Raw genomic sequence first — 16312 nt, 5'->3', positions numbered from 1 at the left:
CACATGTAATCATTTCACACTTCATCCTGTAGGGGGTGTTGAAGTACTGCGCCTCACCTGTCTTCTGAGGCCCGATGACGAGCAGTTTGGGGAAGCGGTCACATGTTTTCTCTTTGGACCAGATGTCCTTGTGCCTTTTGTCCTCACAGGGATCCTGTAGCCACAAAAAGATAAACAATCCCATGTTTTAACCGTGTTTCCTGCAGAATTCTAACAAATATGTAAATAAAGGAGAGAGCAGGTTAACCTTTGTTTAATCAAATGTTCGTCAGGCACTACAGTGAACAAAGGAGATGCATTCATAGAAAATGTTCGCATGAGTGACGACATTGCTCTCCATCAACCGAAAAAACAATTACTTATTGCATCTGCATACAGCATGTGAGGCAAAGGATCCAAGCTGTTACTGTATAATATCATATCAAGGGGAAGCAATGTGTTTTTCACAGAACAATCGTCAGCTATTGTTGTGTTATTATTCCATTTCTGGAACACAAAGCTGTCCAGAACTGACCGCTTAATGCAACATTTAATGCAAAAAAAAAAAAAATATATATATTTAAAAATATATAAATAATTCATATCATCATCATCATCACCATCACCATCATCTTACCTGCCAGAGAGGATCTCTTTCGGAAGGGAACAGGCTGAAGTATTTCTGAGCCAGCTGAACAGGTGGCAGGGTCTGCACCTTGAGGTTGGTCCACGTCTGGACGAACATCATCAGGCTCTTAAAGGTGTACAGGCCAAGCCGATCGTTCCCATAGTTGGACAGATGGGTCATGAAGATACTAATCTGTGAATGGGAAGGAACAACAAAGGTAAGATTATTAAAGGGGATGTGGGTAAACTCAATACGGTGTAAACTGTGTTAATTGCACAGTATTAGAAATATGTACCGTGATATGAATGTATTGAGTGAGTTCACAACTGAAACAAAAAGCCAACCGCGTGATTTGTTCTGGGTTTGAAAATGTCTGGATTTGATACTTTAATTTGTCATATAGTCTACCGTATGCTTGCTTTTGATCCTATGTGTGTTTGTGCTTATTTTTGAGGATTACAGGACTTCTATATTTTTTCATAATGCGTATTAAGGTAAGATTCCTTCTATAAGCCTCTCGGGGATTTTGAATCTCACCTGCACAATCTGCTTCTTTTTTGTTGCTGTGTTTCTGCTGCTTTGTTTTACTGCGCAAATAAATAAATAAAAATAAAAGAATAAATATATTACATGACCAATAGAATTTCTCCAAATGTTTATGATCCTTATTTCGTTTTCTTTCTAATCAAGAAAAATGATGATGTCTTCTTGAGCTCTAGGAAATTTATAATGACATTTTTTCCACTATATCCTGGCATTTTATAGGCTAAACAATGAATTGATTAATAAAAATGAAAATAACTGTTAGTTGTAGCCCTAAATGTGACATGACCAGTTATGTCTCTATATAGATGAATGGATTTTAATCGTCTCATCAGTATTTCAACAGCACAACTGTTAAAGGCCAAGTTTTTTCTTAGAACAACCGTCAGATGCGAATTAGAAACACTGCAACAGGATCTGCGTGCTGTAATAGTTCCTCCTGTTCATATTAGTCATTAAAAGATCCCTTCCTGCTTTAATACATGTGAAAAGGGAACCGAATCCAGTCCTTGTTGGGTGCAAGAAGACATGTATAAAGTTTATCTGATTTAGTCAAATCAAGAGTCTATCTTCTGACGTCTTTTTAATACAAACTTCCCCCTTTTTGGTTCCCCGGACGATCTTTCCTTAGATGGCCAACGGTGCGGAGACAAGAACACTAGAACCCGACCCATACATCAATTGGCATATCACATATATATTGGTATCAGCATACATTTCATCTGAAGTGTGCCAATAAAAACATTTTTTAAAAAAGGTAATAATGCAGAAAAAGATGCTTGGGTTAATTTAGAATGACACATTTCCAGTGAAGCTCACTATTTCAGTGCACTGATGTCATTTTAGACAGTAAATTTTATGGTTACACTGTAAAATATCCTGCTCCAATTACATATCTTTGTCAGTCACAATTTTTTTATATTATATAATTTTATATTATTTAGTATTTGATAACCATATCTGAGGGGTCATTGCAAAAAACGTGTGTATATTGGATTGATTTACCTGATTTTTTTACCTGAATCTGAATGTTTTTACTCCCTGATATCGGTATCAGCCCCAAAAATTGAGTCAGGTCGGGCTCTAAAGAACACTGAGGGAATTTCATACCAAATACACAGAAACTTTGGAAGAAAGCCACTTGTCTCAGACTGCTAAAGCCTGACACTAACTTCAGATAAACTGCTGAATGTATTTCTACACAATATGAGGACAATATATGTCCACAAAAAGTGGCAGGGAAACAGATATGGGGGAAGACAATAATGAAACTGTTTGAACAAATGGTGCTTCTTCCATAGTTGGGACACATTTTAGTTTCTAACAAGAAGCCACTGTGAATAATACAGTTATCTGCAGGCTATGCAGGGTGACATTTGTTGCAGATATGCTAATAAAAGTAGACCTTTTTATCATGACAAAAACACAAAATGTTGACGAATATGAAGAAATTTCAGCTCTAATAAAAGACGCTTTCACAGTAGTGTAAAAAGAGAGCACATCAATGCGTGAGTCACTGACTAGTCATTGTCCCGCTCCTCGTTGATATTTCAATTTGCACCACCAGTTAAATGGGTTTCCAAGTGTGCAAGACAAACGCTGTGCGGTGCTGATGTGTGTTTGACTCACAGGGTTCAGTAGGACAGTGAGGAAGAGCTCTCCTCCATTGATGAGCTTGTCAAGTTCATTCGGGCTGCCTGGGTAGTCTTTATAGAAGATGGTGTGTGTGAAAAGACCACACGTTTGCCTTGGCAGCACCTGTGATACAAACAAACAAAAAGTCACCATACCAAAAGGGCAAAGACGCAGAAGAAAACACACACACAGATTAAAGTAAAAAAAAAAGAAATGCATTCACACAAATAAACACACACACCATCAGCCCTCCACTGAGAGCAGAGCTGTCAGTACTCCAGGCAGTTACCCCACACATTGTTTGCTTTCAATAACATTCATATTATGCAGCTCATCTAGCCAAAGCAAACCTCTTATTCACTCTGAGTCTATATGGAAATTCATGGAAATGCGTTTACAGTTTGGAGTGTCTGGGGAACTGAATATCAATCATCAGTAAGCAGTGGAGACTGTCCATTCACACTGCGCTATCTCAAGGACGGGAATACAGCTCGGAGACCACACAGACTGACTGAATGCCAACACTACAAAGGAACCGGACTGAGGCTGCACTGTTTCCCATCGGCGCTGAAGGTCAACCTGGGAGAGAAATAGATAAGATTTTTTTCCTTCGTTTGAACCTCTTGAATGTAATCTATTCAACTTTAATTCAGCTCTCATAACTACATTATGCAGCACCGGGTGGAGCTGCGAAGCCGAATAAAGTGTTGTTTTTCTGGCCGTTGACATTTCCGTGGTTGTTTATGTGCAGACACTTGCGTTGTTGTTGCCAGACATGTCAGTCTTCATTATGATGCTGAGGCCTGCTATGCAGCACTGCTCAGACAGGTGTCTAATGCAAGACCGTTCACTTGACTACGTTATCATCTCCCACTGTTGAGACAGATACAACAGCACATCACAACTAATTAGATGATTGCCTTACTCTGGACTTCTCTGATATACAGAAAAAATGAAAATGAGAATCTGTTCAACACCTTTGGGGACAAGACTTTAAAATGTCGAGGCGGAGAGGGAAGGAGAATGATGGACTAATGCAGGATGGAGAGTAACCACCGGCCATGAGAGAAGAATCAAAACAAAAAGAACTGGAGGTGTAGATGGAGCAATAATTATTGAATGAAGGAAAGCATATGTATGGGGAGAGAGAGAACCCTGAAAGGGATTATTGGCTGAGAAGGTAATGGATATCGAGAAGCCGAGTGGAGGGAAAGCAACGGGCCAGAGGTAACAAGATAATGAGGCCTTTATGGATGCCCGGTGTGGATGAAAAGTGTTCTTACGCTGATGCCGCTGTGGATGAAACCTCGCCGGAAGCGGGCAGGCTTCAGGTGGGGGTATTCCTCTGTGCTGGTCACCTTGATGCCCCACACCTTCTTCCAGGCGTCGTACAGCTGCATGTGGACAGGGTAGACGCCCGAGTGGTGGGGCGCCACAGCGTAGCCCATGTTAGTGGGGATCCCATGCTCCTACAGGTTGAAAATGAATAAGTGAAATATTAGGAGGCAAGAAGCAGAGAGTGAAGAGGTGTGAACAACCAGTCATGTTCCCTAGATATTAAAACATTATGTAACTTTTTCATCTAAAAATAACAGCTTCTAAATCATTGTGATGGCACAGTGTCTTGTAATAGGGTGGATGGTGTCTCAGTCACTCCGCCCGCCCATCACTTGTTTCTGCACTGTGTAACTTCAGTGAGAGGGAAGGATCACAGCGTTACATACATGTTTACTTCAAGATAGACGTTTTCAACACATAACACTGTTATGACGTAAAGAGTTTTGTTTGTAGTTAGCACCTACATTACATCTGACAAACTGTTACAGAGCTGGGGTTTGTATTTATGACAACAATGGTGTTGCATTCAGAAACTGAGGGGGCGCCAAATCACACAAAATGCCAATGTTGCTTTAAAGTTATAATATAATCTTTATGATTTTCATGAAATCAAATCTAATTTTTGATACTATTTATGCTGGTATTTTTTTCACAAAAGCATTTAATATCTTTACATTTGGTTATTATCTCTCCATAAAGTGTTTTTTATATAGTGTGGTGGAGTCTGCCACTCCCATACCAGATTACCAAAGCACAAGCAATTCACAGGGAAAACTTTTGCACTCTTACCGCCGCATCAGAGCTGTAATAAGTTGCTGCTAATGCAAATACAACATCCTACTGCAGCTGCTTCAACAGGTGAAATGCTGGGGGGCTTTTATTACGAAGCATCCACACGAAATTTGCAATTAGCACCGATACTCAACACCGCGATAGCTCATCAAAAATGTGCCTATAAATTCAGACAGTCATTTTCTATATTTTTCTGTCAGCGGATCATTTTTAATAGCCACAGTGAGCAGTTAGACGAGGAGCTGCAGTCGACAGGCTGCACATCTCCAACTCATCAACAAGGTAACCAAGTCCACTGTGTCCTCCTGGTGTGTGGAAAACTAATCACGTTGTGTGCTGAATTGAATCTGATCGTAGTGGCAATTGTTTTTGACTGAATTCTTAATGAGAACAACTCCAGTTTGTTTGGCTACACTGTAAACACAGACACCAACACACCAGTGTTTATTGGAGTATTAAACCAGAGTTGCTGCCAAATCAACCAGGACTGAAGTCTTACAGATTACAACTTTAAAAAAGCATCAACAGCTTGCCTTGGAGTGCCCTTTGAAAAGGAAGGAGTGATAAAGCAAGGATAGCTCTGACCACAGTGCTCACTCAAAGCTGTGACCTGACCTTCGCCCCCCTCTGACTCACCATGGCAAATTTCTTGTTGAGCAACATCTGCTCGGCCAGCACGGACTGGTTGTGGAAAAGATGGGGCTGCATGTGACTCCACATGTGAGGGAACCACCAGAACTCCTTCACATAGGAAAGCAGCAGGTCATCTCCCAGGTCCTCCTCATCAGATCCTGAACGTGATAGAGAAGAAGGGAGGAGACAGTTGGTGATGGAGTGAGACAAGGGAGGTTAGTAGAAGAACAAGGGGTAACAGGTGAAGAGGACACGGAGGAGATGAAAAATGTTAAAAGACAAAGAGGAGGCAGAGGTTAAATTGGAGTCAGTGATAAGAAAGGGAGGAAATTAAAGTCAGAAGCAAAAGGGAGAAAAAGTTAAAATATTAGAGTGAAGTATGTGGGAGATGAGCGGGAGAAATAAATTAAGGGCATGGAGGAGAAGAAGAGGAGTGGAGAAATTAATATAATGTGAATCAAAACTTTTAATCTCAGAAGTGTTATGTCATTCAGTTTAATGCATGCTCTCATCTCTGCTCGAGTTAACAGTGGCAAAGGTCATCTTCACAGGCTGCATCTTACCAGCGTGAAAGAATTTCCCTGAGAAGCCCAGATTGAAGGTGAAGTTGGGCACATGGGTGCGTAGCTCCCTTTGTGTCTCCAGCAGGGCCTGAAACAGTGGGAGGAAAGGAGAGTGAGTCAGCGCACGTTATGCTCATACTGGTGCACGAGTGCATTAATGAGGAAGCGTGAACGCCCAGGCGCACGCGTGTCCACATACATATTTCATTCTGCAAGTTTCTTTCGGTAAACATCCAACATCCACTCCCAGTTGCCTCACTCCTTCTCCTTCATTCTGTTTGATATTTTTCCTCTCCTCTGATTCGGGTGTTTGTTTCATTTGATCTCCACGCTGGATGAGACTCCCAGCACACACCCTCTCTCACTCTCACATTTCTCCGTCTTGTCAGGGTGTGATTCGTTCCTAAAAGCTTGCCGTTGCGCTGCCAGTGAGGAGGCCTTGATGCCTCTTCCATAATGTTTTCTTACACCCTCTGCCTCCACATGCGAGGGTGGTCTGTTCTGCTCTGAGGGGACGCAAGCAAGGAGCTTTTCAACATTCTTTGTATGTCTCTGGGCCCCTGAAATATTCATTGCTGTGGAGCTTCTGTGACAGTGTGAGCAGTGGGGCCTGTCAGCTTTGAGCGGCCTACTGGGACGAAGGCATTCAAAAGGAGAAGAGGAGCGAGAAGAAGGGGTTTCTGTATGACTGGCAGAGGATGGCGCATGCCATGTGCGAAGCAATTTTTATATTTTCGGCAAAGGGCTGTTGAAAACACTAGTTGATGAATACGTAAGTGGGTTCAGTTCCTATTCTGACAAAGTTTTTCCACTCTGAAACACATGCACAAACTCACCTTTACATCAGGCACCTTCATGCGTGTGCCCTCCTTGCCCACAAAGATGTCATCTATATCCACCAGGATGTAGCGCTCCAAGGACAACGAGAGCCTCTTCCCTGTCAGAAAGGCCACAGCGTCCACAAACACCAGCTTGTGCAGCCAGAAGACCAAGTTGTTGCCGAACAGGACCCTCTGGATGCCATCATGGAGCCCCAGGTCCTGCACCACAGACGGGAGCAGAGCAGCATTCTGCCCCATCGATGCGACACTTTCTGCTGATTGGGTCTTGGCCAGCAACACGGGCTCGTATGTTGAGTGGTTGGACTGGAAAACCGTCCAGTCGTCCCCGGGGAGGGGACCTGGCAGGGGCTGCCCGGATCGAGTGATGAAGAGCAGGGGGGACTTGGGGTTGACTGTGCAGTCCTTCAGACCCAAGTTAGAGTGAAGAAAGAGGGGGAAGCCTTTCAGCTGAGCACTGAGCAGACTGTTTTCATTGGCCTGATAAACACAGAGACAGAGACAAGAGTCATCATAAACCAGAGTGATGAAGACAGAAATGTATTGGATCTAATTCCCCCATTTCTCCAATCATGTGCGAAATAAGGAATGTCAGGCCTACTCAAACGTGAAGGCATGAGGCAGCTTCTACCTGCTATGCTCAATCTGCTATGCGCCGAGATTGCAGTCAAAATGAAATAACCTCCTGCTGTGTCCTCACAGATTCAAAGGCTGAGGGTTCAGTGATTATTCATTGAAACTTTCCCTCCGAAATTTGTCATTCTCCGATTCTGTCACATCTCTACTGCCACCGATACACAAGTCCTACTTCTTCAGGCACTTACTTATAATTTCACCGCAGCGTGTGTGTGTGTGTGTGTGTGTGTGTGTGTGTGTGGTTGTTAGATTCAGGATCATAAAGTTAACAATAACATGCACTGTGTGGTGTCCACATGGTGACTGATTTTTTTCCACTGAGACCAACAAACTAGAGCACAATCTATCTTGTGTCTTAATGCCTTTTTGAGCTTAATGTTTTGTTGACACAAACTTTCTTTACTTAGCCCCAGAGACCCCTTTAATAATAATAATAATAATAATAATAATAATAATAATAATAACAGCAAGATCATACAATTATTATTTTTTTTCTTTTAATATCTAGAAAGGTACTGGAGTGGAAACATTTCTCTGGGGCTTGGACATTTGATAAAGCTCATAAAATCTGGAAAAGTATAAATCAAGCAGAATTAAAGTATTGTTACAAGCACCATCATTCCCTGTTATAAAGATCTCGATCTGGCTATCACGTGCATTTATTTTGGAAGCAACTGCAAAAAAGACAGTAATTTCAATATTATTTTCCTTTTTGGAACACAGCTGTTTGTATAGCGATGAGCTAATGTATACATTTCCAGCTTTGTAGTTTTAATAACTAATGTGTTGACAGTGAAGGAAAGATTCAGTACAGATTTGTTAATGGTATTTTTGTTGAGCTAAATTTCAGCGAAAGTTATCGCATTCCCTAGTAATGTGTTATCCCTTTACAAAAGTAAGCAAACAGCAACTATAGCTTTGTAGGTATAGATTAAATGTTATGTTATCGGCCAGTTTTGCTGCTGCCTCGCAACAACCACGTATCTGCTGCCGTACCACCAAACTACAGAGCCGCTTCTTTCCTCAGGCTTTAAGCGGGAAATTTATATTACTGGCTATTATTCGGCATCATTAAAATTCTGGCCGATGAATAAAAACCTGTAACATGAAGCAAAATTGCTTACACTGACTTAACAAGAGCAGCAGTTACAAACACTGATAGGTGGCTTCTTGCACCTTCAAAGTTGGTTTATGAGGAGAAGAAGAAGAAACAGACGAAGGAATGTTAAAACCAGCCATCTTTTCTCACTACATCTCAGCCCTTCTTACCCTCAGGTGGGCAAAAAAAAAAATCTATATCGTGCATCCTTTACATAAGACACCTCACGTCATAATCTGTATTCTGCCAGAAAAAAATTGTTTCAGAATCCGACCTAATGACAGGCATTAACCACAAAAAACTCTTTGTTGAGAAATTATCGCTGGGGCATCAGTCTTAAAGACTTTTTCATAACCAGTTAAGAGTTCCTTGTAGTACGTTTAGTTTAGTATTGTACATAAAAACAAATAGCTTGGATATCAATCATTTAAAGCTGGTACTTAAAGAATTGTCACTGAAGGTATGTACTAAAGGCAACTATTTACAGTTGAGAATATACTTGTAACTAGATAACTATTACTGCAAACAGTTTGGTTCAGATAGCAGAGCAGCAGTGTTGTGTGTCCAGGTCATTGGGATGCACACCCTCGCTCTACTTCCTTCTCTCCCAATAGCCAGTAAATCCCACCAGGCTTTCATTCCTAACCTTCACCTACACTGCCTAACATCGCTGCATCACCGTCCATGCCTCCACATCTCTTTCTATATTCTTTCCATGGCTCAGAGATGGTGATTAAAACCATAAGACCTGAAAACAGGCCTTGGGCAAACAGGCTCAGCTAGGGATTACTGAGAGAGATGGAAGAAGAAGAGAGAGCGAGCGAGAGGTAGAGAGACAGAGGAAGAAAGAGGTACAGCGTTTGAGGAGAAACTAAAACAAAAGCAGAGAAAACAAGAAATGAGGAATAAGAGTGAAATAGGCCAGATTGCGGGAAAAAGAAAAACAAGAAATACACAGAACATAAGAGAAACAGTGCAGTGGGACTGAGTGATATTGAACCAGGCAGGTCTTTCCAACCCTGCGAATCCCATCTCCTTAGAGACGGAGGAGCCAGATGGACAGGGCAGAAGGTGTGAGTGAGAGGAGGGAGAGGAGGGGGGAACCAGAGGGAGTGTAGTGTTGTCCTAACCTTGAAGAAGCCAATGATGCCCACTCCATATTCCACACAGTATTTGTCCAGCAGCTCTCGGTTCCAGGCGTCCAAGTTAACATACTTGAGAATGTTCTCGTAAATCACCAGTGTGAAACGCCCTCTCTCTTTGTCTGTCAATGTGGGCATGTCACCTTTACCGGGAGAGATCTCAGTCCGGTACCTGAACCTGCCAGACTCCAAGATGGCCACGATTTCCTGACCCAGTTGAGAATACTGGCTTTCCACAAACACCAAAACCACAGGATCTGTCCTGGCCCCTCCGGGATCCACCCCGGGGCCACCTGAGACGCCCCGCAAAGGCAGCAGCCGCGACGGAGTGACCCTCGGGTCATCGGAGTCAGCGGACGCTCCCTCGGACCCGGACACACCCCCTCCCGATGGCTCCAGCTCCCGCTTGACGCCATAGAGGAAGTAGGCCGAGATGAAGACGCTGACGGTGCAGAAGAGGAAGAGGAGTAGGAGGGAGGTCTGCAGGGGGAGGAGACGGACCAGCCGACGGACTCGTGTCACGCATCCCAGCATCGTCTCACGCCGCGCCGCTCCGCCCCACCGGCCCAGCAACACACCTTGGGGACAGTCTCTCTGGGTGTGGGTAGAAAACGGTGCGCAGGTAGGGGATATTCACAACAGAGTCAGTCTCGTTATTGAGCTAAACACAAACGGTGTCAAGGTAGCAGCTGCAGCAGCTACTGGAGAAAGAAAAGAGACGGTCTCACGTTGGCTCTCCCTCATATTGCAGCGCTGCTTATGTCACCATGGCAGAGAAATAGGGGGCCTTGGACTGCTGGTACACACTTATGCCTCAGAGGGGGGGCTGGCAGTCACTGGTGGAGAAAGATGATGGAAGACTCCATCACCTGTCCATCATGTGAACCTGCCAACCATGTCCGGGCGAGGTTTTGTTGCGCTCTTTTGATTGGAGAATGATCTCTTGAGAAAAGTGAGGTCACGCAGGTCATCTCAGCAGCACCATTCCCTCAGGATCGAGTCTCCCGACCTAGAAAAACAGCAGGACAGAAGAAAATAATGTTAAAATCAGAGAGGATCAGCTCCTATAGAACAAACAACATATTCTTTTGTTGTGTGGGTTCTGCGGCATGTGGGAGAGCGTGTATACCGCCTGTGCCAACACTCCAAAAGTTCACTCCAAAGTAGTCCTTGCTTTCACCTACACAAAGTAAGAGCTGCCAATTTCCCCCTACACACACACGCACGCACACACACACACCTAACCCCTGTGTGTGCAAACACAAAAGCACGCACAAAAAGCATCACTCGCTCACGCAGCCTCCACACAATCAATAGTCAGAATGTGAGTGACAACAAAGCCTCGAGGCGAGCCAATTCACAATTCAGTCCAGTAGGACTGTGCGACTGCATACAAGTGGAGCCATCACCCGCGGGGACACACGTCTTCCATTTCTCTCAAATCCACAACAGTATCGAGACCAAAATGGAGCGCAGGAGGAGATCGGAGAGGGAAGCGATCCAAGAGCAGAGGAGTGGATGACAGTGACAGACAGACCTGGCAACAGTAGGATCCTTTACTCTGGGAGAAAACACCTTATCTCACTCAGTATACATGCCCATAGCCTCTGCATACCTATCATAATATACCAGCTCTTTAGCCAACCTCCATCAAGCCAAGTGTGAAAAGAACAAGATGCAGCATGAGAGCGGTGTGAGTTAGTCTCTTTACAAAAACATCTTTTCTCCATTTAGAGGCCTGGTGGAGAACTGAGACGGAGCATCATTACCTTTGCATGGAAATGCTCCGTCCATTAAGCCGGAGAGCTATCGAGGTGAACACACACAGCCCTTTATAAAATCCTGGATACCCATTAGAGTAGAGTCACAACCCTCTGAACCCAGAGACATTAAACAGTGACCACCAAACCCATCAAGACTCATCAAACACAAATCAGACATAAAATGGATTTGATAATGCCATCAAAGGCTTTATCAGCAACACTATAAACCAAGGCTTAATTAAAGGTGAGTTACATTAAAAATACAAGAGTGGCCATACTGTGCTCAGCAGAGTGAGTCCTGTGGGCAACAATCATCCATCTGATAGCATTAGAATCAATAAATAATTGATTTTTCACAGCCTGATAGAAATAATGTAAAGAATGAAGTGTGTCTCCTAACAGAACTCTATAAAGATAACCCAGTGATCATGGAGCTCATCATTCATGTACACACAGTATAACATAGGGGGAAATAGTGCCCATATAGTGTCCTTATAATGTAATCAAGGTCAGCATTCTGGCAAGAAGCTCTGCCCCCCCTCTAGCCTTCCAGCTAAGCTTAACAGGATGCCTTAAATCTCCCAGCTAGTGCAGTGGAAGAAATCACTTCTTTTCTCTGAGTCGTGTCCAAATATCCTCCTCACAGTGAGGCAGCAGTCTAATGTAAAGAGAGGCCGTGAAGAAGCAGTGGGCGTTCAGAGAATGTATCGCAGCGGAGCAGACAAAAACCAACAGCCCTGGTCGCTTGAAGATCCCCCCGGTACCTTGTTTGTTCGTTTCCGAGGGAGCCAGGGTTCGTGCCATGGCATATCAAAGTATGATTAGCCACAGGAAGTGACTGCTGCAGCAAACAACGAAGCAAAAGAGAAGGCTGAGGACACGACTTTTAACACGACACAGAGGCTTGACACTGTTTTCAGGTCTTTTGGGCTAAGGACCCGTGTTGGTCGTTACACAATAAAAGTAAATGACAACTTCCGATGAGTGTTTGTAATGAAGCCTGGGCGATAATTCAAAACCTTTCACTGACTTTCGATACACAATAGGGCTGCAAGTAACAATCAATTTAATTATTGAGTGAGCTGTTGGTAATTTTTTCGGTTAATTATTTACTCTAGTCTATTAAATGTATGAATATAGTGAAGAAGAAAAAAAACATCAAGTTTCATCTTCAAACTGCTTGTTTTGTTTAAGCAATAATCTTCTGTTGATTAAAAGGTGCCCTGCGGATCTTTCTGGTAAATAAACAAGCTTGTGTTTACATTCTGTGCAGTGTGTATTCTTGACGCCTAACAAATGCACTGAATGCATCTTTCCTCCACATGTAACACACACCAGTACTGAACATGAGCACCTCTTAACAGAAATGAGAAAGAAGCGAGATGTATCACTCCTTTGCAACTTCCGTTACCAGCTCAGGAAAACCATGTGATAAAATCTGAATTTTGTTAAATACGTGATTTAGAATAAGTGTTAACGTCTTCTGGATGTAGTCTGATGAGGTTTAAGATCTGCTGCTTTTTACCCGCGCCAAATTCTACATCCATGAACTACTATTGGTCCAAAATGCCATACAGTACGTGTTATCAATGAACTGGTTTCGGCACAAGCGGGATCAGATCCTGGTGATATATTCATATAATCTTTTAAAATCTGGTTTTAAGATAATAATTATTAGCAAGTTAGTTATTGAACATCAGTATAAACAAGCTAAAATGAGATTTCCCGTACATTTTACCATATTGTGTTGTATATTGATTCAGGAAAATGACTTTACTAATTATGCAATGATTTCAAACACATTTATCACCCAGCTTCACTCTTTAAGACCATTTTTAAGCCATTTCCTGTCAATGATTTATCAGAATGAAGACATGTTATCTTTGTCTGCAGAGAGACATGGAGCTTTGGCATGGCTCGAATGACACTGTTGACACGGCTTGGAAGCAGATTAAATGGTGACACAACACAAACACAGTGGAGGCACAGAAAGTCTCACTTCTTGCCCAATTCGCAGCAGCAATGACCGCCTCCCAATGTTGACCTTCAGGCTGAGATACAAAGAGCTACAACCCAAGGAAGGAGGGGAGAGGGAGAGGGAGAAGGAGAGAGGGGGCGATGGCCTGAGAGGGGCTGACACAAATAGAGGGAAAGCTCAAGGCCCCGAGTGTGAAGCTTTGAGATCAGACCAGCTAAATACAGAACACAATACATTAGACTATAATGGAGATGAGGATATAGCGCTGGCTGACTAATGGATCTCAAATGTCCGCACGCCCATCTCACCTAATGTGTCTCTTACTTTCTGTTCCATGTATACCTTAGAAGAAGAAACAGAAATACAACCGCAAGCATCTCCGTCCTCCTTCCTTCAAAGTAATAGATGCAAAAATGCAGAGGAGGAAGAAAAGGGAACATGAATATTTCATGTTTAGCAGAAACTGACGAGAGGTACAGCCAGCAGACATATTATAAGGTAAAGAGCAGCCAAAAGGTGCAAAGGGTTTTTTCGGTCTGCTGAAGAGTCAGTATCTTAACTCATGCATAAAAGGAGAGGCAGATAGAGACGAATGCATATCTGATAGCCAACCTTTTCATTCTTAATGATGGAAAGAGCTCAGACCAAATATGAGCTCTGTAATTGCACACGTGGTCTACAAGTCTCCCTAAATGGAGGTGGCAGACCGACTGATGAGAGGAAAAAGAGCAGCAAAGGGAGAAGAGATCATGAGCGGAAAGGGAGACAAAAGGATAAGATGATCAAGTACCAAACCTCGAGGAAAAAAAAACAGTCGCTGGAGAAATGAGCAAGAAATTCACCCCTAAGGCGAGCATCAATCTCAAGGCTTTGACAAGCATCAATTAAAATATTTCCCTCGTTATTTTATAGCAGCTGAAAGATGGCGACAGAAGGAAGTGGAGGCGTAAACAATAGCAGGTGACGGCCGAGAGGACAGACTAATGCTTATCCCTCAGGGTGGGTGGCCACTCGAACCTGCTCCCTCTACATCACGGGAAGCAGGCCAGAACCATACTGCTAGATTAATGAGAGACGATGAGGAACAGGGGGACGGTGCCTGGTCCTCAGCTGCAACAACTCTCTGGATAAACAACGCTAAGGTTGGCCATATGTAGCCTCGCACGTCCTGCTCCCTCTCCCCTCTCCCCTCTCCCCCTTCCCTCCCTCCCCGACACTGCTGTTGCACTTCTTTTGAGGTGTGAATGAGACCAAGTGTCCCGGGGCTTGTGAGGAGAGTCAGTACATTAACACTGTCAACCAGAGTCAGACTAGCCGTAGGTGATCCCTTCGACAAATAAACTTTTAAAAGGAGAGCTGGATCACACACACACGCCCCCCCGAGCCCCTCAGGACCAAACAGTGTCCCCTTCTCCCTCTGCTGCCCCGTCCCCTCACCACTGACTGACAGAAATAAACGATGACCCTTTGTGTTCCATCACCACAGGCCTTGGCAACCACACGTCCTCCATGGAAAAGCCGGAGATACGATGTGTTCAGAGGCTTGGAAACAGCAGCAGGAAATAGAGGGAGGGCAGTAATCCATATGACCCTCATCAAAAGGCTACTGTTGTTGTCACTTTTCAGTCTTTGTCTCAGCCACTTTGGTACATGCACATCGATACACAGTCACAGCGGAGGCAGACTCGAGAGACTCATTAGAAGATCTACAGTCCGAATTATCTCACTACAAAGCACAACTGTTTTGTTTGCATTTTTTTCCTGAACAAATATCCCTGAGCCTTTGTGCAAACATTCAAACACTAAAACAAGTTTGGTCTGACAGGCTGAGTCGTACACCGGGGCATCGGTCAAGGTTAAACGGGTAAGAATGACACTAGTGTAATCCCCAATCTGTAATCCCGTTAATCTCAACACTGCAAACAGTACCAAATGTGCTTATGCCAGCTCAGTTACTGTGTGAGATGCCTTGAAGGGATTAAGAAATGAGACACAATGGAGTGACGAGGGCGAGGATTGAACATGAAATTGAGACAGAGGTCGAAATGCTATGCATCAATACTCCTCTTCTTGTCATAAAAGGGTGCATGTGTTACTCATTTAGAGGTCTTGGTTTAAATCCAGAGGCGACAAATGTAGAATCCTGAGTGTTCGAGGTGTTGTGTCCACTCAACAGCTACCACTGTGTTGAAATTCACCACAAGTGGCAAGAAGCAAAGCTAAAGCACATTTCTGTATTTGCATTCAGCCTCCTACCAGTTTTTTTTTTTTTTTTTTGCAAGAGATTAAACTTCAAAAAGCAAGAATTTTCATATTTCTTTTGAAGCACATCTAAAGCAACAAACAAGCACATGTGAGGAGCAAGGACTCGCCTTGTTAAAGAGGTTACATTTAAAAGCCACAGTTTTCTTTTCCTTAAGCCAGCCTTGGCATTCATCAATACAGAATCAATCAATCTGAAATTTGAATTCCATTTTATGCATCCATTGTGGCTGCTCGATTAAAGGCTTAGGCCGTGAAATAGCGTGGAGCGCGGTGGCGAATTTTCACTCCGGCTTCCGCCTCCCACCCTTCAGCCAATCTGAATGCACAAGCAGGCGGCTTCATTTTAGCTGCAAACATTTACAACGACACTTCCCTCTCCCTCTGTCTCATCAATTCATTTCATGCCACTGCGTGAAGGACAGAGGACTCGGGAGGGAAATGTAGTTTTGCCTTCTAATTCTCCAGAAAGTGACTTTCAG

The 16312-nt window shown here is 43.5% G+C and overlaps 1 protein-coding gene across 1 annotated transcript in view; it reads right to left on the bottom strand.

Annotated features, from left to right (window-relative positions):
• Positions 1-16312, bottom strand: part of ndst1b (N-deacetylase/N-sulfotransferase (heparan glucosaminyl) 1b) — a 46956-nt gene that overhangs the window by 6027 nt on the left and 24617 nt on the right. The window contains exons 2-9 of the mRNA XM_073486715.1: positions 9816-10836; positions 6948-7430; positions 6112-6199; positions 5552-5706; positions 4069-4254; positions 2780-2908; positions 617-799; positions 58-154 (exon numbers count right to left, since the gene is read on the bottom strand). Coding sequence (XP_073342816.1) covers positions 58-154; positions 617-799; positions 2780-2908; positions 4069-4254; positions 5552-5706; positions 6112-6199; positions 6948-7430; positions 9816-10361 — 1867 coding nt within the window. The 5' untranslated portion in view covers positions 10362-10836. The remainder of the gene's footprint in view (positions 1-57; positions 155-616; positions 800-2779; positions 2909-4068; positions 4255-5551; positions 5707-6111; positions 6200-6947; positions 7431-9815; positions 10837-16312) is intronic.

The sequence above is a fragment of the Pagrus major genome, chromosome 18 (assembly GCF_040436345.1).
Source record: "Pagrus major chromosome 18, Pma_NU_1.0".
In the NCBI taxonomy this organism is placed as follows: Eukaryota; Metazoa; Chordata; class Actinopteri; order Spariformes; family Sparidae; genus Pagrus; species Pagrus major.
The sequence above is the reverse complement of the archived record's forward strand: the minus strand, read 5'-3'. Positions and strand labels throughout refer to the sequence as shown.